At 39.3% G+C, this 27,312-nt stretch overlaps 2 protein-coding genes across 2 annotated transcripts; both read left to right on the top strand.

Annotated features, from left to right (window-relative positions):
* The first annotated feature begins 7,519 nt into the window (after nt 1–7,519).
* LOC117714204 (putative vomeronasal receptor-like protein 4) lies at nt 7,520–8,560 on the top strand. The gene has a single exon (XM_034510889.1). The coding sequence runs from the start codon at nt 7,658–7,660 to the stop codon at nt 8,558–8,560; it is 903 nt and encodes a 300-aa protein (XP_034366780.1). The 5' UTR covers nt 7,520–7,657.
* A 13,956-nt stretch (nt 8,561–22,516) lies between these two features.
* On the top strand, nt 22,517–23,455 carry LOC117714037 (vomeronasal type-1 receptor 4-like). Its single transcript, XM_034510643.1, has one exon. It carries the CDS (start codon nt 22,517–22,519, stop codon nt 23,453–23,455), a length of 939 nt encoding a protein of 312 aa, XP_034366534.1.
* The last annotated feature ends 3,857 nt before the right edge of the window (nt 23,456–27,312 follow it).

Here is a 27,312-nt window from a genome sequence, read left to right as displayed (position 1 = left end):
AAGTGGTCAAGAACCTGTGACTAGGTAGCTCATGGATCTAAGGGAAAATTTACTATAATTATTCTGCTAATGGAACATAGCAATAAAATACCTCCTAGTGTCATATCGCTGTACCCATAGATCACTGTATTGCTCAACCTTCATCAGGGATGCTTCTTCCTTCAATTGATGAGATAAAAAGAGAAATCCACAACTGGACAATGTACAGAGACTTTGAAGCACGTGGTCCTAAATGAGAATCTTTCATCAACTCCCTCCCCTCTAGGCTCAGAGACCTCTATTCAGAAGAGAAAGAAGATATGGGAAGAGCTAAAGGTGATAAATTACAATTTCTTCATAGAGCAGGACTGATACATATACAGTTTCAAGGAGATTGATGTTAGCATTCCGTCTAAGCTCTGCTCCACAGTTACCTGGCAACAGACAGGTATGCTGACTCACTATTAAAAGGGCTGCTTGCAAGCTGGACAGACCTGCTCAAACCTCTGAGGTCCGGGAATTCCATCTGGAGGCAGCAAAGACACAGCATCAGAGGATTGTCAATTTGCTCTTCCCCCCCCCCCACTCCTCTTCTAATATCTCAATGCCCATAATCAGCTTGAAGAAGCTAATGAAGAGTCAGCGCCCCTATTCCCTGGGCTTGGGGACTAAGGTGATAAATGTTGGACCGTCTTTCTAGGGAAAAGTAGTGGTTTTGTGGGAATAGAGAGGATTAGCTAGGGGTTAAATGCATAGCCATAACCTATTAGTAGAAATCTGTATAATTAATATCAAGATGAAGATATAAATTCTTAAATGGCACCAATTTACTTTGATTACAGATTTTAAGGTTTTCACTGGCATGAGCTTCTTAGTGATATAAGAGTGAGATGAATATTGTTACTCTCATAGGCATTGTACCAGTATAACACATTTAGGAATACAAAGCTTGGACCCAGTCCTTCTTTAACTTTTTTTAACTGATTTGAGATGGTCAGCCTGTGAGTTAAGGGACTATAGCAAATTCATGACTTGGAGTTTATTATAAGGGTGTTCTCTATGTTTTATTTAGAAATAGCTGAGTGGAGTTAACAGGCAACAGTCCAGATTACCTTACATGGATAGTTGGTTTTCAAAACATCAGAAATCCTTAGAATTGACATGACAAACATTTCTGTATTAATGTTCATTTTCATTAGAGACCTGTCTGCTCCAGACAGCTTCCTATATTGAATTCTAAGAAGAAATTGAGTATCCTTGGAGTTACTCCAGTTGTGGTGAGACAGCCACTAGGCAAGAATTGCCACTTTCATTCTACAGACAAATTACTGTCCAGAAAAGGACACACTTGCAGAATAGTCGACTGATTATATCTGCCTAGATATAATAGATAGAGTAATCAGATATCTGCCTAGATAGAGTAATCAGCCCTTAATAATTCTGCAGCACTAAGGTCTGTCAGATGATCCTGGGCCAGAAGGCAGAAGAACAGATGCTTCAATTTTTGAAGTAGAGCGAGTGTCCAGGTGTTCAGAGGTCTTTATAAATTGGCTAAGTTTTAGAAGCTATGCTTTGTGCTTCCCACAATTATAGTTAACTCAGTCATTCTGGATTTCTGACGGGGTTGAAAACTTATAGCTATTTACCTTAAGAGAAAAGATTTGAGTGGATGGTCGTCATCTGACATTCATCCTAAAGCCAGGTTCAGAACTAAATGTTTTAGTTAGAATAGATGACAGAGGTGCTGGTTAGTCAACAAAAGGATGGACTGGGTATTAGGACTATCTTGTACCTCACTGGTACAAATTGGCATAATTATGCTCTAATTGTATTTTGAGAGAAAAGTTTCATTTTAACAGGAAGGGTGATGTGTAGGAGGAGCTAAGGTAGGAGGAGTACTGAGAGGAAGAAAAGGAGTAAGAAGAGGAGAAGAAGAAGGAGAGGAGAAGCTAGGTGATGAAAGAGAGAAAGAGGGGGGAGACAGGGAGGCAGATATTCATGTATCTCCACCAGTCAAAGATAGTTGTTATATCTAGGTTAGGTAGTGGGTTACACCTCTGATTGAACAATTCCAAACTTATAAAGCCTAGGATTAACATTATTTTTAAAAAAATGTATAAATGCAAAAAGGGATAGGGGTTTTCTAAGGGGGGGGGATAGGGAAAGGGGGATGGCATCTGAAGTATAAATAAAATATCTTTAAAAAAAAAAAAGGGCTGCTTGTCTCCTCCTCTCTCTCTTGCTCATGCCCTTGCTTGCCTTCTTGCTCCTGCTCTCTCCCCATTTCCTCTTGGCCCCTCTTTTCTCTCCATTCTCTCCCCCCCTCCCTCCCTCCCTGCCTCCCTGCCTCCCTCCCTTTTTCCCTCCCTTCCTACCTCCCTTCTCTCTCTGCCTTTCTCTGACTCTATTGTCCTCTCAACTCCCCTCCCCATGCCCTGAATAAACTATTCTATACTATACAGTTGTCTTGTGGCTGGTTCCTCAGGGGGAAGAGATGCCTCAGCATGGGTGCTTAGAAGCACATCAATTGAGGAAACACATACAAGATTTACACAGTCTCAATTTAGATGGGGGTTCCAGAACTAAAAGGGGAAGGAGACACCATGGCCAGCCAAGAACCTATTTGAATTTCATGTCTGCTGGAAATGGGGCAATCAATTTTCTCCAATGTAATGTCACTAAGTGACACTCAGCCACACTCTAGGGAAGGACTTATGCCCAGGTATAGTTGTCTAACACAAAAGGAAATCATCCATGTCCCTGTTTTGTTTTGTTTGTGGGTTGTTTTTCCTTTTGAGTTTTTTTTTTTCCATTATTTTTTCTTTCTGTTGTTGGAAAGACAACAGAAAGAAAAAATAATTTCTGTTGTTTTGTTTTATTGTTTTGTGTTGGAGAGCACAGGACAGCAAACATAAATTAGGTGGGTATGGTGGAATATGGGATAGGAAAGATATTAGATGGTGGAAATAACATGAATAAAACATATTATATGAAAAAATTAAGTAAGAAAAAGAAAATAGATCAGAAAAAATTAAATCCCAAGGAGCCATAGTCTCCAGGTTACTTTGTTCTAAAATGATATTAAAGATAACCCTTGGTGGTATTACTCAATGATACTTTATTATTTCTAAATAATAGTCTTGAAAATTATTCAGAAAGTATGCTTTTGAATTTTCAAAGCAGTTCTCAGTTTAGGGGTACATGGAGGAAAAGAGGCAAGACTGGAGTTAAGTCCAAAGGGCCAGAACCCCTTGGGCACTGTTCATCATCCTTCTCCCTTAGCCACAGGCACTGAAATTAAGATCATAAACTTTCTAGGTTCAGCAAATGACAGAGCAGAGAAGGCAAAGCTGCCCTCAGGGATGGAGACAGAAGAGTCTTTTACCTTGAGGAAGCCAAACTCCTGGTGGGAATATCCTGACACCTTGCTTGAGCACAAGGACTTGAGGTTGATAAACAGGGCTTGACTATGCAGTGAGGACACCCACCCTGAGCCCTGCACAGACTGCACAGGTGAGAGCTGCCATGTCATGGGGATGGGGCTGCCTTTGACATTGAAAGAAATCGGTGGAGGGCTGATCTGTGGGAAAGAAGGATGTGGACTCCTTCCCACTCAGAGAGAGGAAAGTGGCAGAATTGAGGGAGAAGATGGTCGATCATTTCCTAAGGGCAACCCAGAATTGTCTCACTATTCACAAGGACAGTATGTCTAGTCACTGGGCATAAGCTGCTTCTTACACAGGACAGGCAGGGGTAGGACACAGGGCACCTGAAGTGCAGCCTGGAGTAGGAAGCTCTTGCTCCCACAGCTTCTGCACTATCTGTGTAATTTTCCCTTTAAAGACTGAGTAATTTGATCTGGGCTGTGTAACTTCTGGTGATTTCGGTCCTTTGTGAATGGAGCACACTTTCTTTATCATGATTTTATTTATTGCGAATTTACTCTTTCTTAGACCCAATATAAATCATAGCATATGAAAATTTTAGATAAAGTAGACATGAGGCTAGATATTACTTCTAACAATCAATTTTAGAATATTGATCTTTAAAGCATACTGGCCACTTCCCTAAGTATTATGTTTGTCAGCTCATTGATCACCTAAAATATATCTCTACTGAACAAAACCTAATTTACATATAAAATAGTTTTTATAAAAAGCAAATAATATACTCAAAATGGTGAATATATGAATTAGGGAAAACAGAATTTACAACTACATTGGGTGTTCACAAAGAATCATTTTGTGAATCTTAAACTTTCTATTACTAATCTTTTGGTATCACTCAAGTTTCTGGAATATGTGTAACCCTCCACCACATCATTTGTGACAAATTTCTTATTTAACTGAAATGACTGATTTACTATCACTGAGGTAAGAAGCTTGTGAAAGCTAATTAAAATGTACATTTGGGGATTGAATGGCTGGATCATTGGTTAAAAGCACTTATAGAATCCCCTGATTGTATTTTCAGCACCCACATGACAGCTAACCATCATGTATAACTACAGGTCCAAGGAATCGCCTGCCTTATTCTGGTTTCTGAAGGCACCAGACATACAAGTGGTACCCAGACATATATGCACACACACACAAAAAAATAGCTAAAATTAAAATAAAATATTCATATAAATGTCTCTCATGTAAATGGGTAATTTTTCAGTGCAGAAGTGACACTATTCAAAGCTTTATTTCAATAAATATGATATTTCAAAACAGCGAGGGGTACAATTTTTAAAATATACATTACATTTTAAAATATACATTTTAAAAATATACAGAGATAATGCAGCTAAAAATTAGTCATGTTGAAAAATGATTTTAAAGATAGTCCATGATATTCAGTGAATATGTGGGAACTTGGAAATTTACTTCCCCTGTGCATGCAAGGATAAACGGAAAACACTACTGAAAGAGTATAACAAACTGGATTGGCTTTCAGAGGGCTTTAAGGAATGACAGCAACCAGGACAACTTTTCACTCAGTTTATCTCTGTGATTTCCATAAGAAAGTACAGCCATAACATTCAATTAGTGATCTATGCATAAGTCATTTTTCAAGCATTTTATAACAGGGTTATACACTAACAGATGGATTAAAGCATCTGTCACATCTTCTCAGCACAGAAGGGCTGATATAAGCAGACTAACAGACAGCACAGTCTTAAGAGTTCAGAAAAATTGTAGGAGACACATGTGTGAGCTGGAGGCAGCACTGAGCTATGAAGGGTCTTGCCTGGACTCAGATCAGGAGGAGAATATCGCATGAACCATGGTCATAGGGTGAGTGCTAGTGTTACACCTGCTCAGGTGGAGCTGAAAGTGATTCCCAGATAAGTTCAGTGAGCAGCAAAGAAAACTAGAATGTGGAAGACACAGACTTAAGATTCCCATATAAAATTATCTATGGTTTAGGAAAATAGAATTACAATGAATATACTTATGATTTAATCCTTACTTTAATTTAAACAGGAGAATACAAAAAAAAAAAAGAAAGAAAGAAAAGAAAAAACAGATGTCATGTGGAAAATTACCTAAATCAGTATGAGGTACTAGATTGTTTGTCATTTATAAGGTATAGCATAACTGACTGATAAAAATCACTGATTTCATGAACCTTAGAAATCAAAGTATTAGGAAGTGCTTCTGCTTGGAGTCCAGAGGAACAATAGCTAAACTGTAAACTGAGATTAAATATTTCCTTGGGAGAAGGTTCCTGGGAATGAACAGGAAAAGCACGTAAGTAATGGGGTAGCTACTTTTGATATGATTCCACAAATAAGATCATATGGAACAAGAATTAATCACACCCTCCCATAGGCTATCTACTATTCTACCTACTTAGTATGCCAGGGACCAGCCTCAACTGAGGGCAGGGCCTGGAGAAGGCTGGATACAAGCACAGTGAAATGAAGGAAAGATCAGACATGTGACGTCATTCCTTTCATGAGAGATGGGACAGAGAGGAAACACATCTCTATATGGCTTTTCCTACTATGACAACTTTTGTCTTTTTCAGGATTTATTAATACATAAAATAATTTCCTCAGAAATTTCATTTATTTATTACACAGCTTTTCAAAATACATTTTCTTCTAAAGGCTTCCTTGGTTACAAAAGAATACTGAAAGAGGAACAGAATGAACAAACAGCAATTTTATGAGAACTAGAAATTAACATGACAAAATCAATTTTTTTAAATTCACTATCTTCTTCCTTAAGATTGGTGGCATAATGCCTGTGGTCACAGAAATGCTAGACAGGATGACTGTATTTGAATTTGATTCTTGTTTCAGTTTGGCATAAGATAACAGATCAAAAGGCATTTCCTACTACCGATTATATTAAGTTTGGCTTTTTGCAAATGTTGTCTGTAACCCATAGATAATTCTTCCCTTCTTTCCTCTATATGTTTTTATATTTGGAAAAGTAGCACCATTCTTTTTCTTTGATTCTTAAAATATTGTTCAGTCTCTTTGCTTAAGTAAAGTCAGTCTATCATAAAGTTCTGGTCTGACAAGTCTGTTCAAGAAGGCAGGCAATTCACTGAGCCAAGATGCCCTCCACTGCATCTCTGTCATGAATCTTTGTTTCAATAAGATTCCTATTTTTATTACAATTTTTTAAAGAACAGAATAACATCAGGATTCCTAAAAAATGCCTTTTGCCTTTGGGACGGTACCAAGGCTTGTCATTAACTTGTATGATCAAAATCTTTCCCTATTCATCCAAGCTCCTTGTTTCTAAGGTTGAACATTAAAAACCTAGAAATTCAATTACAGCTTGTCAGCTTCTAGAATTTCTCTAAGTTTTTCTTCTTTAATAATTCTTCTAAAATCTTCTATCTTATACTTACTAACAATACTTATTAATGATCTAAATGTCTATTGAAGTAATAAGTTCTTAAGAAAGATTCAATTTTCTGTATAACTGTTTTTTTCCAGGGAACTTTCATAAATTTCATTTTTGTTTACACTAGCTTTTTGTTTTCCCAGCTCTAGCTTTCAGAGAGTGGCCTTTAACAGGAAGAAACATAAGTATAGCAAAAGGTGTGCAACGAATATCTATCAAAGACTGTCGAGATTGTCCAAGCACGGGAACTTTGCCAAACAGCAACTTCAGGACACTTGTCATCCTAATTAATCTATTTGTTAGTTATTGCCAAAGCCAATTCAGAATTGCAGACAAAAAAAAAAAACCCTACATGCATTTGGCTGGAAAGCAACACTGATTGGACAAGCATTAAAATTCATTAGCAAAACTATTCTGTGTTAGCTCAGTGTGGGCTTGAGAGATGAACAAGTACAAGATGACAAAGAGGATCTGAGAAGGGAAGCATCTGATGTTCGATATGATGGCTTGTAAACTGAAGGATGCTGTCCATTGTTAGGATGTGCTCAAGAGAAAAGGTTTAGAGATGAAGAATATAAAACAGCATCTTCTGTGAAGGCAGTAAAGATATCAGCATGGTGTTCGTGTCCAATTATTAACATCATCTCCATGTCAGTGGAAACAAGAAAAAAAAGAAACAGAAAGGTATTTACAAACAAAGAACTCTGAGCATTTACATAATACACTATTCTGTTCACTAGAGAAAACAGAAAACCCACAGGCATGAAATACATCATATTTAAGTTCTTGGGTTTTTCAAATGGTTTTATCTAGTTCTGGGCATAAAGATGATTTGGAGTGACTTCATTCAAAGTATAATTTTCTTGTCAATTATTGGACTTGGAGTTTTAGGAAACATCATCTTATTTGTGAGGCATATGTATACTTTCACCATGGATTCTGAGAACAAAAATATAGATGCTATTCTCATCCACTTGGCTTTCGTAAACACAATAATTATTTATTGCATAGGGGTCAGAAACATAGTCACCATTTTTTATATCAGTATCTTCCTAGGTGATGTTGGTTGTAAAACTATAATTTATCTAGAAAGGGTTGCCCGTGGCCTCTCTATCTGCACTACCTGTCTCCTCAGCGTGGTCCAGGCTGGCACTATCAATTGCAGGACCACCCTTTGGAGAAAGCTCAAACCACAGGCAGCATGGCATAATGTTGCTTTTCTTCTCCTCTTATGGATCTTTAATTCCCTGATAAGCTCCAACTTGCTGCACTATATCACAGCAGACAGAAGCATGAACAGGTCTCAAGTTGGGATGTTTACTGGATATTGCTACATGCTGCCATCCAGGCACACAGTTAAGTGGCTGTTCCTCTCTCTCATGGCTCTTCGTGATGTCATTTTCCAGGGTCTCATGGGCTGTAGCAGTGGGTCCATGGCTCTTCATCTGTACAAACATCATGTCCGTGTCCTCTACCTTCACAGCTCCAGGTCTTCAAAGAATTCTAGGCCAGAAATCCGAGCTACCCAGAGGGTTCTCACTCTTATGACCTGTTTCCTTCTCTTTTATTGGGTAGATTTTATTTTCTCCTTATACACAGGTTCCACAGTGACACACGATTCCACAATACTAAATATTAAAGCATTTTTAGTTCTTAGTTATGCTGGTCTCAGTCCCTTTGTCCTAATCATCAAAGATGCCCATGTTCCTAAGCCCTGCTGTGTCCCCTGAGAAATAAGAACTTCCTTTTCACCTCTAGTTCTTTGTGAACAAAAGCTATAAACACTGGTATTTCTTTGTGTTACTATGCTAGTGTATCACAGCAATAAATTGGTTAAGATAATAAATGTTAGGTTTGGGTTATCTTGTTGTTGTTTGGTGGACTTGGGTTTTGTTTTGTGTTTTTGTTCACTTGTTTCTTTTGTTTTCTTTTTGCTTTTTTTTTTTTTTTTTTTTTTTTTTTTTTTTTTTTTTTTTTTTTGACAGTTTGTCCTAGATAATTAAAGATTGGTTCAAGCTCTAGAAAGTGGTCAGGGATGCTCACACTCCCACCATACCACCATTCCTATCCTGAAGTTAAGCTTGCTGCATCCTTCATCAGGAAACTCAGGATGGCATGCAGTTGCCTAGTTAGAATTGTATTTTTCCGCATGCTGGAGTTTTAGGCTTGTAAGGATCCATAAGCCTTTCCTCTCTTCTTGTTCCTTCTACTGTTCTTCCATCATCACTGACTCCTCTACTTACTTATAAAGCACTTACTGTGTCCCAGAGGCTGTTCTAACCCAGTGAGCAGGAAAAGAAGTGAAGCAGAAGGATGTCAGAAAGCATCCTTTATCTGAAGACTGCTTGCAAAGTAGAGATGACCAGAGACAGAAGCTTATTCACTGTCCCTAGTAAGTGCTTGGCTTTGCAGGATCTAATATCTGAAGAACAGGTAAGACCAAACCCTCTAAGGCAATTCCAAACACATTCAAGACATTGATGTGTGGTCACAAAATAAATAAGAAAACACAGGGGAAATGTCATTTTCAGAGATTGCCACCCTGGTTTGGAAAACAAGCTCCAGTTGAGAGTGACACTGCTGAGCCCAGTGCTGTGTGAAAAGCTCGGGAACACTGAATCACTGCAGCTGGCTCCCACTGATATTTACACATTAGGGTGTACACAGAACATGTGGCATTTCAAGGTGATTGTACTCCCTGAATACCAGCCATGCTTGGGCTCCATCCTCCCACTGCTGCTCAGGTGCATGGGGTTCAGCTAATGAAAGGACTGCCATGATGAGGACCCAGAAAGGAGCTGCTTGCTGAAGCCCATGCAGTGTGGCCTTGTACTGGAACAGGACCTTGCAGGTCCTAGAACTCCACAGCCTCCAGCCCAGGAAGACAAGAAGGATACAGAAAGTTTCCTGAACCCTCATCCTCCAGGCCCCTATGCTACAGGCTTCCCAGAGAGCTTCCTGTAGGTGTCCTATGTGCTGTTCACTGCGGGGGGGAATGGTTAGCTCACATGTGGGTGTGGGTTCTTGAATCTTGTTGGGTAGTTTTGGGTAGTGTCTGCCACGGCTCAGTCAGCTGGAACTGCAGCTCAGCATGGCAACAGCCTGAAAATTTGACTGAGTTGGTTCAGCGCAGCACTGGGCAGGCGCTAGTGGGGCCCTGTCCAGCATGGGGAGTTCTCACTCAGTCTGAGGTTCCACGGAGGGGGGGGGGGGCAGCGCTCTCGAGTGGGGATACCCAAGCCAGGAGGCTGCTGGAGACCAACTGGTCTCAAGCTCTTGGGCTCCCAGATGCCACTGGAAGCCTCAGAAGAGTTGAGACTGGGGACGAGTGAGCGAGTGACCTGCCCACGGGCTGTCTGAGAGAAATGAGGGGGGAAGGGAGAGCTGTCCCCACCCCACCCCACCCCCAGTGGGAGAGGGATTCTTTGGTTACTTGCTTGGTTTGGAACGGCTAGGCTAGCTTGCTTGCTTGAAACAGTGGTCCCCATGGCTGAATGCAGAGAGGTCCTCAGGGGAGCACGGCTACTGCAGCTACAGTGGCCCATTAAAGGCCTTCCCCAACAGGTTCCTCACAGTGTAGCCCCAATGATGCAAGAAAGTCCATGAGTTTTATAGGCTTCATTTTCATGGCGGATGGTGGATAGATCTGGATGCACACCCCACTTAAGTCAGGGCAGGCCTGACTTAAATAGGGAGGGAGAGGGGGAGGAGGGTCACTTAATTAGCCATGCCCTCTGGCCTTTAGGTATCTCATTAATATGGAAATCTCTTAAGGCTGAGACCTGTAGTCAAGCCCTCTACCTGTGTTAGGTGACACCTCTTTGAGAGGGGCTGCATTGCCCTACTGACTGCAAGGCTCAAGTCAATGGAGATCTTGGCAGAGTATCAGGAGCCTGGGTTCTGGGGGCATGGCCGAACACCTGCTATTGTCCCATCAGGGTCAGGGTTCAAGGCCTGTGCCCAGCCAAGAACCAAGCTATCCTTTCATGGCTCCACAGTTCACCAAAGTTCTCCATCAGCTCACTGGAGCTCCTACCTGAGAAGTGTAAACATCTCAACAGTCACTGACAGGGTACCAAACAGAACCTCGCAGGGGAGCCAAGGCCCCATGCATACACACACACACACACACACACACACACACACACACACACACACACATCTTCCTTTGTCTTCTCCCTGGTCAAGAGTTGAAATTCTCCCCAAAAATGCATTCAACAGTTGTGGTTGTGGCTTTCTCAAATAGTGGTGTCTCTTTGCTAAATTTTAATAATGTGCAACTAGGTTAAACTCACCTTGATGAGCAGGGCTGTCTCTGCAAATACGTCCTGAGTGATCACACAGGGTATCCAGTCATTCTCATGAGTGGATAGTGGGCAAGAATGAGAGCTCTCTGCTTCACCTGGCATTCTTATCCAGAGCTGTTTATTGTCTTATTTTTCTTGTATAATCAAAATAAAAACTCTATATATTTAACTCTTTATGTATATATAGATTTGATAATCACTGTGCAGTTCCATAGACGAGCTGCATCTGAGAAGAATTCAATAGAGTAAAGCAGCAAAATGTTACTCATATCTCCAATGGGTGTGGAAACACGAACAGGTTAAATGTGAGCACCAGACAAAGGAAATGTTATTAAACAAAAGAAAATCACAGAACAAATTCTGTTTGTGGTAATTTACAGTTTTATTCAGCCATACTGGTGATCAATATGTGTGGGAAGAATAATGATCCTTGCTGGTGGGGCTACAGGAGTGGTTTGGCAGTTAACAATACTCATTGTTCTTGCAGTGAATTGTCCATCAGCACCCACGTGATGGTTAACAACCTCCTATAACTCTATTTTTAGAAGTTCCCATATCTTTTCTGGTCTCCATGTGCACCAGGCACTCACATGATGCACTTGGGGGGGGGGTGTATGTGTGTGTGTGTGTACAGGCATAACACTCATAAAATAAGATTTTAAAATCTTTAGGCATATCACTCATAAAGTAAGTTTTAAAAACTCTTTGTTTCTCTTTGTTTGCTTGTTTTTGGGGGGTCTGGGGCAATTGTTTTGTTTTGTTTGTTGGGTTAGTTTTCTTTAGTTCTGGTTGGGGTTCAAGGGGTTTTTTGTTTGTTTAGTGGGTTGATTGGTTCATTCATTCGTATGTTGGTTTTTTTTTTTTTTTTTTTTTTTTTTTTTTTTTTTTTTTGGCTCTTTTTTTCTATGAATGTTAGTCTTTAGGGAGGAGAATTTCAGGTTAGGTCCAACTCGAATATCCCAAGTCTTATATCTCAAGTACATGCTACCTTTAGAAATTGAAATTTTCCCTTCAACTATGGATGGCAACCAAGGGCAACAGTAATAGCCTATGATATTTTCACAGTCTCTTGGCCATCTAAGCCAAAAACTCCGAAAGAGATTTTTCATGCATGACACTGGAGCTTCTTCCAGACAGACTATGGCTCTTTAGAGAAATATGGGCACAACTTCATTGACTCTATTTACATACATATGTGCATGACATGCAATTTTAAGCAAACATAATACGATTTCTTATGTGTGGTAGTATGAAAAAAAGAAATGGTAGTATGAAAGAAAATGACCCCATAGGCCTATAGGGAACAGCATCATAAGAAGGTATGCTCTTATTGGAGGAAGTGGTCAATGGGGGCAGGCTTTAAAGTCTCAGATCCTCAAATTATTCCAAGTGTGGAAATTGCCTCCTCCAGCCTGCAAATCCAGATGTAGAACTCTGAGCCACCTTTCCACATCTCCATGTTTCCCACCATGATGATAATAAAATAAACCTCTGAACTGTAAGCCAACTCCACTTAAATGTTTTCCTTTATGAACGTTGCTATGGCCATGATGTCTCTTCACAGCAATAGAAATCCTAATTTAGACACTGTAGATTTTCAAACCTCCTTAGTGTTACTTATTCATACTCACACTTCTTGCCATCTACACTGACCTCACTCCCTCCAGAATTATACTTCCACTTTCCCAATCAGATTACATATATCCTCCTATTCTTCTCACAAATGCCCTCTGCCACACTTCCACACATGCCCATAGCCCTTTTTTACATCCCCTGCTTCTGCAGTTATTCTAGGTTATGGATTCACATCTGAAGATTTGGAGCTTGGAACCCCAGTTGGGGACACTAGGAACCATGGGAACACATGAAAGATGACAAACGCCCAAAATAAGAAAGTACAAAGAATAATTCTGGAACCATCACAGGGCATATCTTCTAATTATAACATGAACACGTGGTGAAATAACAGTGTGGAAATGTCACCAAGTCAAAGAGATGTAGACCACTGAAGTGAAGTAGAAGATGAATATGCAAGCACACACACCCTTTGATCCTCTACAGGTGTGGGCAGAAATGCTTTTGGAGAAAGACCCATTGAACAAAATTCTGGGAAAAATAGAAATCTACATGTAAAGAATGCATTAAAGAGTATTTCTTGTCTTGTGTAAATGACATTTCAAAACAAATCACAAACCTTCATGTGAAACCCCAAATTCTGAGACCACAGGATTGAAATGTACAGAAAATACTTCAAGATGTAGACATGGACAAATGTACTCTTCACAGAGCACTCCTGTACCAAATCACAAGGGCCATAGCTCAGATCTCTATGCCTCTTTCCCAAGATCTATCTGAAATCAATATATAAAAATACATATGTAAAGAAAAGTCAAACTGGCTGATCCTGTGCTACAGCTATCTATAACCAAATACTGTTGGGAGAGATCTGGTCTCCCAGTAGTGCTGACACATCTGTGAGCACAGGTAAGACCAACATTTCTGCTCCAAGGGACTCACCCATAGTTATCAGGACACATGAACCAAGGAACAGCCAGAACCAGGATTCTTCTGTCTTCTGTCTATGCCCCAGAGCTGACCCTGTACCACAGCAATCTATTCCAAAATTCCTCCCAGAGACAACTGGTCTCCCAGGAGTGCTAACACACAGGCTTGCAGGATAAACAAGCCTCAGACAGAGACAGCAAGACTAACTAACACAAGAGATAACCAGAGGCAAGAGGCAAGGGCAAAAACATAAGCAACAGAAACCAAGGATAGATGGCATCATCAGAACAAAGTTCTCCCACCACAGTGAGCCCTGGATACACCCAACACACCAAAAAAGCAAGATTCTGATTTCAAATCACATCTCATGATAATGATAAAAGACTGTAAGAGGAATATAAATAACTCCCTTAAAAAGATTCAGAACACAGGTAAACAGGAAGAAGCCTTTACAGAGAAAACACAAAAATATCTTAAAGAATTACAGAAAAATACAACCAAACAGGTGAAGGAATTGAACAAAATTATCCAGAATCTAAAAATGGAAATAGAAACAATAAAGAAATCACAAAGGGAGACTACCATGGAGATAGAAAACCTGGGAAAAAGATCAGGAGTCATAGACACAAACATCCCCAACAGAATACAAGAGATAAAAAAGAGAATCCCGAGGGCAGAAGATACCATAGAAAACATTGGCACAACTGTCAAATAAAATGCAAAATGCAAAAAGATCCTAACCCAAAACATCCAGGAAATCCAGGACACAATGAGGAGACCAAACCTACGGATAATAGGTATAGAAGAGAGCAAAGATTTCCAATCTAGGGCCAGTAATATCTTCAACAAAATTATAGAAGAAAACTTCCCTAACCTAAAGAAAGAGATGCCCATACAAGAAGCCAACAGAACTCCAAATAGACTGGACCAGAAAAGAAATTTCTCCAATCATATAATAGTCAAAACACCAAATGCACAAAACAAAGAAAGAATATTAAAAGCAGGAAAGGAAAAAAGTCAAGTAACATATAAAGGCAGAACTATCAGAATTATAGCAGACTTCCCACCAGAGACTATGAAAGCCAGAAGATCCTGGGCAGATGTCATATAGACCCAAAGAAAATAAAAATGACAGCCCAGACTACTATAACCAGCAAAATTCTCAATTAGTATAGATGGAGAAACCAAGATATTCCACGACAAAAGCAAATGGACACAATATCTTTCCAAAAATCCAGCCCTACAAAGGATAATAGATGTAAAATTCCAACACAAGGAGGAAAACTGCACCCTAGAAAAACCAAGAGAGCAATATAGCTACACAAACATAATTCCACCCTAAATAACAAAAATAAAAGGAAGCAACAACCACTATTTCTTAATATCTCTTAATATCAATGGACTCAATTCCCCAGTAAAAAGACATAGATTAACATACTGGATACATAAATAGAACCCAGCATTTTTTGCTGCATACAGTAAACACTCCTCGGTGTCAAAGACAGACACAACCTCAGAGTAAATGACTGGAAAACAATTTTCCAAGCAAATGGTCCTAAGAAACAAGCTGGAGTAGCCATTTTAATAGCAAATAAAATTGACTTTCAACCAAAAGTTATCAAAAAAGATAAGGAAAGATACTTCATACTAGTCAAAGGAAAAATCTACTAAAAAGAATTCTCAATTCTGAACATCTATGCACCAAATGAAAGGGCACCCACATTCATCGAAGAAACTTTACTAAAGCTCAAAGCACATACTACACCCCACACAATAATAATGGGAGACTTCAATACCCAACTCTCATAAGTGGACAGATCATGGAAACAGAAACTAAACAGAGTCACAGTAAACCTAACAGAAATTATGGACCAAATGGTTTTAACCGTTATCTATAGAAACATTTTATCCAAAAACAAAATAATATACCTTCTTTTCAGCACCTCATGGTACCTTCTCCAAAACACAAAATAGGCCTCAAGAGATACAGGAAGATTTAAATAATCCCATGCATCCTATCAGATCACCATGGACTAACGCTGGTCTTCAATAACAACAAAAACAAGAGAAAGCCCACATACATATGGAAGCTGAACAATGCCCTACTCAATGATAACTTGATCAAGGAAGAAATAAAAAAAAAAAAGAAATTAAAGACTTTTAGAATTTAATGAAAATAAAAGCACAACATACCCATACTTATGGGACACAAAGAAAGCAGTGCTAAGAGGAAAACACATAGCTCTGAGTGCCTCCAAAAAGAAACTAGAGAAAGCATACACTAGCAGCTTAACATGACACCTAAAAGCTCTAAAACAAAAAGAAGCAAACATATCCAAGGGGAGTAGATGGCAGGAAATTATCAAACTCATGGCTGAAATCAACCAAGTAGAAACAAAAAGAACTATACAAAATATCAACAAAACCAGGAGCTGGTTCTTTGAGAAAATCAACACAATGAATAAACCCTTAGCTAGACTGACCAGAGGGCACAGAGATAATATCCAAATTAACAAAAGCAGAAATGAAAATGAAGGCATAACAACAGAACTAAGGAAATTCAAACCTCATAAGATCCCACTACTCAATCAATCAGGAAAATCTGGATGAAATGAAAATTTTTCTAGACAGATACCAGGTACCAAAGTTAAATCAGGATCAGATAAACTATATAAAGAAATAGAAAGAAATAGAAGCAGTCAATAAAAGCCTCCCAACCAAAAAAATCCTGGAACCAAATGGGTTTAGTGCAGAATTCTATCAGACCTTCAAAGAAGACCTAATACCAATACTCTTTAAACTATTCCACAAAATAGAAACAGAAGGAGCACTACCCAATTCATTCTATAGAGCCATGATTTTGCTTATTCCAAAATTACACAAAGACCCAACAAAGAAAGAGAACTTCAGACCAATTTTTCTTATGAATATCGATGCAAAAATGTTCAATAAAATTTTCACAAACCAAATCCAAGACCACATTAAAACAAACATTTACCATGATCAAGTAGACTGCGTCCCAGGGATGCAAGGATAGTTCAATATACAGAAATCAATCAACATAATCCACTACATAAACAAACTCAAAGAAAAAAAGTCGCATAATCATTTCATTAGATGCTGAGAAAGCATTTAACAAAAATTAAACTTTCAGGTTAAAAGTCTTGGAAAGATCAAGAACTCAAAGCCCATACCTAAGCATAGTAAAAGCAATATACAGCAAACCAGTATCCAATGTCTGACTAAATGGAGAGAAACTTGAAGCAATCCCACTAAAATCAGGGAACAACAAGGCTGCCCACTCTCTCTCTGTCTATTCAATATAGTAGTTGAGGTTCTAGCTAGAGCCAACTAGACAAAAAAGAAAAAAAAAAAAAGGTCAAAGGGATACAAATTGGAAAGGAAGAAGTCAAAATATCACTTTTTGCAGATGATTTGAAAGTATATTTAAGTGACTCCAAAAAATTCCACCAAAAAACTCCTAAATCTGATAAACAACTTCAGCAAAGTTACTGGATATAAAATTAACTCAAACAAATCATTAACACACCTATACTCAAGGTATAAATGGGCTGAGAAAGAAATTAAGAAAACAACACCCTTCACAATAGTCACAAACAATATAAAATATCTTGTGTGACTCAAACCAAACAGGTGAAAGATCTGTTTGACAAGAACTTCAGGTCTCTGAAGAAAAAAATCAAAGAAGACCTCAGAAGTTGAAAAAATCTCCCAGATCATGGATTAAATTAATATAGTAAAAATGACCATCTTACCGAAAGCAGTCTAATTTTACATGTGGGGACATAATGTTTGCTATGCAGTGTAAGTTGAACTGGCAGTCTATTTGTAGCACAATCTGATCTTGAGGTAATTCGGCACCCCAAATGCATGGTCACCAACTGTGTGACTTGGCTAGATTCCAGAATGAAAAATAACATATCAATGATGCTGTCCAATTATAACTGGGTTAGAACTTATAGTCCTTCAACATAATTAGAGGTCATATTTATTTTCATATTGTAAAATGCTAGTTAATCTGTTGAACATTTTAGAAAACTGGATTCCTTTTTGAGAATTTCATATATGAGCACTGTATTTACATAATTTTTCCCTTTCTCTCCTTCCTCCCACTCTTCCCAACCCCCATACTTTTCAAATACATCTTATTATTTAATTATTTTTCATATATGTATGTATATATGTATACATGTATAAGTATATATGTATATACAACTACTGATAAATAAAGTGTTTTGAGTTTTAAAAAAAAATGAGGGGACATGTAACCCTACAAAACAATATGGGAGATAGCTCACCAGCCCAACAGTGACAATCTTTTTTGTAAATTATTTGAAAAATAAACACATTTGACTTGAAAAAAAAAAAAGAACTTATAGTGCTAGTACAAGAAACTCTGAAACGTGGGCTCTCGGGAATGATGCTTTTCAGGTTCTGTGTACGCTCATGCTGCAGCCCAGGGCTCACTGGCACATTGGTATATTAAAACCTTGATCATAGATTATAAACACTGGACCTTCCACCTCTCACTCCCAGTCACTCACAATGGCCTCTACTGAACATCCACGTGTTTGCTAGGCCTCCTTGCCCTGCTCCATACCTGACCCCATCTTCCCTGATGCTGTACAGATACACCTTATTGAGCTGAAAATAAGGAAGCCAAAGTAATGAGGTTGCAAAGGGGATCCATTTGCTGGAACAGTGTTGGAATAAGCCAGCAGCATATCCATGAGAAGAGGAAGGACATTGGGAGCCTTGTGACCTCCACAACCTCAGGCCCAAGAGAACCAAAGAGTCCAGGAATCATCATTATCCCAGGTCATAAAGACACTGCACTGCAGTCATCCGAAGGATGATTCTATTCCCAGGAAGCTAGCAAAGCAAATAAAGAAGGAGTAAGTAAGAGTTGTCCACACGTACATTCCCTCAATGTGCTTCCATGGTTACCATGTCAGGGAAACACCCAGTAAGGGGAGGTTCTGTTGCTAAGGTGTTATTCCCCCAATTGGTTCTTGAGTTGTCAATAAAGAAGGTGGGGGCAGGGGGTAGGGCATTGCTGGATGAAAGGTACAGGTGGGACTTCTGGGTCCCAAGAGGAAAAGGAGACACAGGGAAGGAAAGGGGGTGTTTCTGCCATGCTTTGAAGTGAGGAGAAAGAGCAGTCATGTGAGGTCTCAGGGCAGTTAGGGCCTCCAGCCTCAGCTACTTACAGGGGGCAAGGATGTTCAAGTGGACTAGCTGATGCAAGCCGCTAAGTTTAGGGCAGAGGGAGAGACAGAGATAATAAATTGATAAGGGCATGGATTTCCAGGCAGGAGGTGGCTGCTCCCAGCAATTGTAGCAGTGTTTGTATCTTTTAGATTTGGGAGTCGCAGGAGTGGGCTGGTAATATGACCCCTTCAGGAGCAAAGGCAGCTAGGAAAGAGAAGCCAGGTTAGTGCTCAGAGCTAAGCCAGGAGGAACAAAGGGGAGTTGGGAGGGGCTTATAGGGCGGACACAGATCCTGGGCTAAGGCGGTAGCACGTTTTTAAAACTACACACAACAGGTATGTTCTCCTGAGTACTCCAAAGTTCAGGAGAAAGTACAAGTTTATCTAGAAGGGTAGCAGGCAAACTTGAACCCTACTGGAAATTCCTCACAGTATCTCTCCTTCAGTCTCTGGGCTGAGTTTCATGCGGACATTTTCATAAGAGTAATATGAACATTGTTTAATTACCTCTAACTTTCTGCCATGGATAATCTCTCCTTCTACAGTCACTGACACTATCATGTGATCTTCTTTAAAGTACTGCTGGAAGGACTGGAGAGGTGACTCAGGAGTAAAGTGCACTCGAAGCTCCTACAGAGGATCTTGGCTTTTCATTTCTAACCTCAGCTCTGCTCTCACATTTATTTACATTAGTCTGCATGCAGGATAGGCAGGGCATCCTAGGCACCAGAACAAAACATATATGGAAGGACACAAAAGTTTTAGAAGTGTTATTGAAGTTGTATAATAAGTTAGGATTGTTTTTAGAACAAGGCCAAAGTTGGAAAGGCATTGATATTTCAAGTCCCATCTGATATCTAATGTATTCAATGTTAAAAATAAACTGTCAGTTACAGCAAAGACCTTCAATCCCGACAGACACAGGTAGACAAGGGATGCTAAACTTGTCCTTATCCGTGTCTGGGGTTTGCTCAGGAAGCAGAATCCCAGGGTGCTGAGCATCACTTGTTTCACTCCTGTCTAATGAGGGATTTGAGAAGGAAAAGCAAGGCCTGTGTGACAGAAGTCAGTCCCCAGCCAGGCCACAGCCTGGAACTTTGAGACAGTGAAAACAAGTCAGGAGATGAGGGAAGTTCAGTACAAAGTACTTGGTTAGTTGTTCATTTTCTCACCTCATATCCTTCCTCTCAAAATAATTAAAGCCTAATTAAGCTGGAAATAACTTCTGAGCAAAACAGATGCTGTAACTGTGGGAGAGAGGGAAGCTGTACTTCAGGGACTGAGGCCCTGCAGTGGCCTTCCTTCCCTCTGGCACTGTGACAACATGAAACTTAAAGTCTGCAGTACCTGATGGCAGCCAAGAGCCCCAGAGATTCAGACAGTACAAATATGATCTGGCAAGTGTCACCTATCCAGGCTGCCCCAGAGTCTGTCTGCACCGCAGAGGTCCAGGTGAGTGCATGGAGGTAAGAACTTCATCCCCTCAGCAGTGCCACAGTGAGCTTCATTAAAGTTTAAATCTCTCTCTGACAAAGTCAGGGAAGAATTGAGAGGCTCTGTGAGCCTTGGTTCCTCCATTTCCTTCTAACCCTGACAAGGCTGGTCCCTGGGTTTAGAAAGACAGAAGGAGACAAATTCCTGCAGATACAGAAGTGGGGCAGAAATACTGAGGCATTGCTGTCCATGCTCAGGCTGGAGTCAGGACATTGCCCTGTGTGGGTCTTTGTCTGAGGTTACCTCCTCATTTTTTTTTTTTTTAAGGAATCAGTAAGATAGAAAAGATTTTCAGAGGTCTATCAAAAACTTGAGACATTAATGAAATACTCCTGCTCTCAAATATGATTTGAAGTTTGGAAAACAGAAGAGAAGACTAGAAAAGTAGGAATCCCCAGGAAAGCAAACATTAAACAAACAGAACAATGTTAATATTTTCCATCAGAAACTGGAGTGAACTGATAGCAGGGATGTTACAGACTCCAATCACTGACTGGATTATAATTAATTATGCTATAAAAATAGCATAATTTTTATGCTAAGTATGTTAATGAATGGTGATGTGCTTGGTATTACTATCTGGAGCATATTTCATTATATGCAGATATTTAGGATTGTGATTTCTAGGAAGCACTGAAACAGGCAATGCTTACTTCTTTGTCAGAGGAGCAGTTGAAAGGCAATGACTGACAATTCCACAGTGAGGAGGCCACCTGGACCCAATGCTGTAAACAAAGTGAAGGTCATGTAGGTCACCTGGGAGATCATCAGGACATACACATTTAAATAATCCTGTGAGTTTATCAGGAAGGAGAGCAGGGAACAGAGGCACTCTAAATACTCAGAACACACAAATCCATAGAGCCACTGAAGCATCTGGACTCCTCTTATTTTGGAAAACGTGCCCAAAGTTTACCATAAATCCCTGAGGAATGAGAATGGAGCTCCCGAAAATGAAGAATAACACCCTGCAGAGGTCTAAGTTCTGGATTTACCTGGGACAGTTGTAGAACAAAGCTGTCTGCCTGATAAACAAGTTAGAGGAAAAGCAGGCTGAGAGACAAGTGTCACAACTGCTGTTCAAAAGGCCCCACAGAGACAAATGCAGGCATGAGCTCTTAGATGTTGGGATCCCTGTTCACAGCAATAAAGTCCAAGCTACTGTGTTGTTGCAGCTGACTCTGAAGACTCATAACTCAAAACATCACTCATCTCATGGCAGCATATGACATGTCCTTAGTCCAATTCTCCTGTTCACCTCATAGTCAACCCCTGATTCAGAGCTGCTCCTTGCTCCCTTAGATGGACTGAGGTCACTCACTGGAGTCACAGATGCCCTGAAGTCATCCACTGGGATCACAGCACTATGCTACCCCTTCTCCTACGAAGCACCACAGGGTTCTGCTAGACACCCACCCTGGCTGCAACCAGATGTACTATGAGTTTGGCAACATATTTTTGATGATTCAGCTTTAACTGCAGGTCCCTATCTGGAAAAATGATTCAATTTGACTTGACACTCAGGAATATGTTTAAAAAATAACTTGTGAAAATTTATATAAAGTGAAATCACAGAATGGTCAGTATAAAAAATATAAATATTATGATGTAGAAATTGGTATTATAAAGCAAAATGTAAATCTAGAAATTGTTATACCTGATCAAAATGAAAATAAAAAAGAAGCCTCAAACGGGAATTTGATGGCCAATATGATAAAAATACAGTAGAAAACAGGAGGAAATTTTGATGGGAGAAACTTGGAGTGCAATTCAACAATGCTGAGAGTTAACAAGGATAATTTAGGCACACAGACAGACAGACACACATAAACATACAGAATACACATACATACACACACTTGAACAAGTTAAGTATAATTATGGAACATAGTTCCTTTAAAACTTTTGGATAACTGTTAACAAACTCACCTCTGAGAGAACACACAATAACTCGGAGTCTACAGAAAACTGGGGAGATTCAGAGACCCCACCTGCAACATTACATGCGTCAACCACTGCCTCCTGAAAAGTAGAAAATGCTATTATGCAGATGTGCTGTTCAGACCCATGTCTAGCATTACTATTGCTTTCTGGAAAAAAAACATCTTTCCATCCTGGATACACAATTTTAGTAACCTAGAAAGTAAAAATGGTTTTAAAGTTTATTAATAAAATGGTTTTCCTCTCTTCGACAGTGGTTGGCACTCTGGGGAACATGTCTGTTTCTGTGAATTATATGTTCAGTTGGTGGGGAAGCCCTGAGAAGAAACCCATACACCTTATTCTCATCCACTTGGCTTTTACAAACATCATACTCCTTCTTACAAAAGGATTGCCTAAGATAATAGCAGCTTTTGGTTTGAGAAACTTCCTAGATGACATAGGCTGTAAGATAATTGTTTACCTGGAGAGGTTGGCCCGTGGCCTCTCCATCTGCACCAGCAGTCTCCTCACTGTGGTCCAGGCCATCATCATCAGTCCCAGAGCATCTGGGTGGAGGAGGCTTAGGTCAAAATCTGCATGGTACATCCTTCCATTCTTCCTATTCTTTTGGATGCTCAATGCTTTGATAAGTATGAACTTAATCTATTCCATCACAAGTACAGGTCTGAATATATCACAGCATAAAAATGGTGGCAACTATTGTTATTTTACACTAGAAAGTCAGCAAATAAAATGGATTGGTCTTCTTCTCATGGTCCTAAGAGATGGAGTGTTTCAGGGTGCCATGGGAGGGGCCAGTGGCTACATGGTATTTCTTCTCCACAAGCATCACCAGCATGTCCTCTACCTTCAGAACTCCAAGCTTCTCTACAGAACTCCCCCTGAGCTGAGAGCTGCCCAGAGTGTCCTCCTTCTGATGCTCTGTTTTACTTTCTTCTACTGGACAGATTGTGCCTTTTCTCTAATTTTAAATCTCTCTTCAAGGGACAATGCCTGGATGGTAAATACTAGACAACTTCTGACCCTTGGTTATGCAACTTTTAGCCCCCTTGTACTGATTCACAGGGATGGACTTCTGAATGAATGTTGGCATGCTCAGATGGAGAAATTGAGAAAATATGTCTCTCAATTGTATATTCAATAAGGAAGAAAAAACTCTCAGTTCCGCAATATTGTGGTTAAGACCAAATCCTACAAAAAAAGTTTAAGCAACTATTTATTCTCAGACACTTTTCCTGGTCAATCAAGCCTTCAGCTGAAAATTAATTATAAATTAACACTGTAATCTTAGCAAATTACAGTAATATATAAACTTCATTCTCCATTTTGCTGCTATTTCGAAGGGAAGTTTTTAAACATTTTTATGTTTATATTCATTTATGATGTATGAATAGTTTGCCTAAGTTATGTCTGTGTAGCACATTCATTCCTAATGCCTAGAGAGTCTGGAAGATAGCATCACATGACCTGTGAGGGACTGAAGTTAGAGGGATTGTATTGACCCAAACACAGTTGCTTTGAATTGAACCTGAGTCCCCTGGGAGACAAGCTAGTGCTCTTAGCTACTGAGCCATCTTTCTAGCACCAAGAAAATAGTATTAATTGTGTCTTTTTTAAACTGATTTTTCTACTATCATGACTGGAAGCATCCAGAAGAATTGGTAACAATTTCATGGAGATTTAGTCATGTTAGCTCAAGAAATTCCGTATCTAGTACTTGACTAAACAATAGCGTGCTTGCTAAACATTTGTACCACAAGGTACACAGTAAAGTTTTCTTTAATGTCTTTCTATAGCTTTATGTTTATTTTAAAATGTATGTATATATCATATATATACATATCGTATAAATACATATATTGTGCATATACATGAGCATGTGTACATATGTGTATATATACATATGTATATGCAGGTATATGTGTGTATACAAGTATACACACACATTTATGTGTACATGTATATATGAGAGACGTGATGTTGGAGCTCTTAGATGTGAAACAGTAACAGTAAACTCCTGCCTCACATTGACTCTGAAAATCAACTTAATCTCACAAAGACCAGTGACCCAGTTATTAACAAGGCTAAAGATATGAGTGGAGCCAGAGGAAACCTAAGAACTTACTGCAGAACTCCTGAAACAATGCAGTATCCATGACAACCAGGATCTGAGTGATTTCATTTCAGTCCATGACCAATATTCTTTGCTGAAAGAGATTACTACAGATTCCATTTTCACAGATTTCCCTAATCCCATGATAATACACGGCAGCAAATTGTTCCTCTTCATGTAATCTACCTTAGAAAGCATCCACACATATAAATCAAACCCAGTCTTTCCTTAGATGTCAGGAATCAAAACTCAGACCTCTTGGATGAGTATAGTCCACTGTTTCAAAGGTACTCTCCAGGTTACACCTACTAGATAACTTTCTTTCAACAAGGGACTGTTTTAGGTATCTTTGGGTGTTTCAGCTTTAATTATTGAACTGTAACTGAAAAAATGAGTAGTTTAATGTAATATTGAACCCTAAAATAACATTTAATACTAAAGAACAAAATCAGTTTGGGGTTCAAATACAACCCAGAAAATATTTAGGCTGTGAAACAAAGACAAACAAATCACAAGGGAAAAGGCAACCATAGGAGTCAACTTGCTTACCAAAGGGGAAGACAGCAGGGGAAACTGAATCAATGTAGTGGTCCATTGAGATGGCCTAGCAAGGAACGCACTTGCTGCCTAGACTGGCAACCTGACTTCCATGGAGGAACCATATGGAAGAAAGTCAGAATCAGTTCCTGGGAATTGTCTTCCAGCTTCCTTCCACATTCACACCACAGCAAATGTGTATGCCCAGACATATACACACACATGCATATGAAATGAGTATAATTTTAAATATATATCAGAGGCATAATAAAAGTTGAAAGACCGCTAATGTTTGATATTAAACACTTGAAGAACAGGTTCCTTGAATGTTAGTGTATGTGGCATGGGTAATACACATGCATTTCTGAGTGTCTGTGCATAGGATATGGATAAGATGCATAGATTTAGCCCCTGGCATTTGGAATTACAAGAAGAAAATAGGACATAATGAAATAAGAAAGGAAGGAATGAGTTAGAAAACAATGAGGTTCTATAATCAATGTTGTAAATGAGCCTTGTCAGGATAAACAAGGATTCCAATGATATGATTTTCCAAGTTTGGAGCTCGAAATATGTGGTTATAAAATTTAGATATTTGTTCCGTAATAGTAATGTGGCAGTTTGAATGAGAATGGTCCCCATAAGCTTATATTTGAATGGTTATTCATCAGGGAGAGACCAGAGGAAAGCAGTATTAGTAGCTGTGGCCTTGTAGGAGGAAGTATGTCACCAGTGGAGGTCTTGGGGTGTTTCAAAAGCCTACACTTGGCCCAGTCTCTCTCTCTCTCTCCTCTTTGTCTGTCTCTCTCCTCTCTGTCTCTCTCTCCCTCTCTCTGTCTCTCTGTCTCTCTGTCTCTCTCTATTTATATATATATGTATGTATGTATATATATGTATGTATAGATGTATGTATGTATATATGTATATATATGTATATATATATGTATACATGTATTATATATATGTATATATATAATATATGTATATATATAATCTCCAGATCAGGATGTAATGCTCAGCTACATTTGTTAATTCTTTTTATGAAACTGCTATAGCCCTGATGCCAAAATCACACAAAGACCCAACAAAAAAAATTATGGATCAATATCTGTGATGATTTTTCACATAACAAATCCTAAAGACTCTACCAGGAAATGTCTACATTTGATAAATACCTTTACCAATGTAGCAGGAGACGAAACTAACACACAAAAATTAGTAGACTTTCTATATATACTATATATAAAAGACAAACCTAGTGAGAAAGAAATCAGAGCAACTATACCTTTCACAACAGCCAAAAAAACAGAATAGGATAACTCTAAGTCAGTGACAGATTCATATAATGCACACTTCAATACATAGAAGAAATAAATTGTAGTAGGCAACAGATGATGGAAAGACCCTCCCATACACATGGCTGTGCAGGATTAATATTTTGAAAAGAGGGCATTTTGCCAAAACCAATTGAAGATTTAATGCAATCCCCCCAAAAGTCTCAACACAATTCTTTCAGGAAATCTAAAAATCAATCCTCAAATTTCATATAAAATTTTTTAAAAAGCCAGGATAACTATACACAGTTCTGAGTAATAAAAAAAATAGATGGAGTTATTACCTTCCCAGATTTCAAGTTGTATCACAGTCCTATAGTAAGAAAACAAAAGTGGTATTGGCATGAAAGCTGACATAGTGATCAATCAAATTAAATTAAAGACTCAGACATAAGTCTACACAGGTATGGACAACTGTATTTGGTAAACAAGGCAAAGATACAAAGTAGAGAAACAAAAGGAGAGCAGGCCCTGCACCTCACCTGGGCAGCACAGTAGAGCTGACCCTGGTTGCTGGGGTTGTGGGTGTGATGACCTTGAGGGCATGAGAGCAGGAAAGAAGGCAGTCTGACCATCTCAGTTGCCTATCAGACCCAAATCCAGGGCTTTGAATTGGCCAACCCCAGCATCTACCACATGAATAAACTGCTGGAGTACATGAAGGGGCTGGTTCTACAGACCCAAAACTATAGGATTTCCATGACACAGGCCAAAAGCAGGATATTTGAGGAGTCCCAGTGAGGTTCTAGTCTCAATAGAAAAGCAGAACCCAGAGACCTCATACCAGACCAAGGAGTCATTGCAATGAACATTTGAAAGCAAAGAAGTGTGGACAAAAGAGAGTGCTATGGGACACACTACAGCTTCCACAGTGAGATTTTTAAATGTATTTCTGGGAAGATTGCAAGGGTAGATGGTGGGTACATGGGGAAGGGAGATGAGTGGGATTAGGGTGCATGATTGGAAGTTCACAAAAAAAGTAATAAAATGTTAAAAGAAAAACTCAACTCCGAATTA

The sequence above is a fragment of the Arvicanthis niloticus genome, chromosome 8 (genome assembly GCF_011762505.2).
Source record: "Arvicanthis niloticus isolate mArvNil1 chromosome 8, mArvNil1.pat.X, whole genome shotgun sequence".
In the NCBI taxonomy this organism is placed as follows: domain Eukaryota; kingdom Metazoa; phylum Chordata; class Mammalia; order Rodentia; family Muridae; genus Arvicanthis; species Arvicanthis niloticus.
This window is presented reverse-complemented; position numbering and strand designations above follow the sequence as displayed.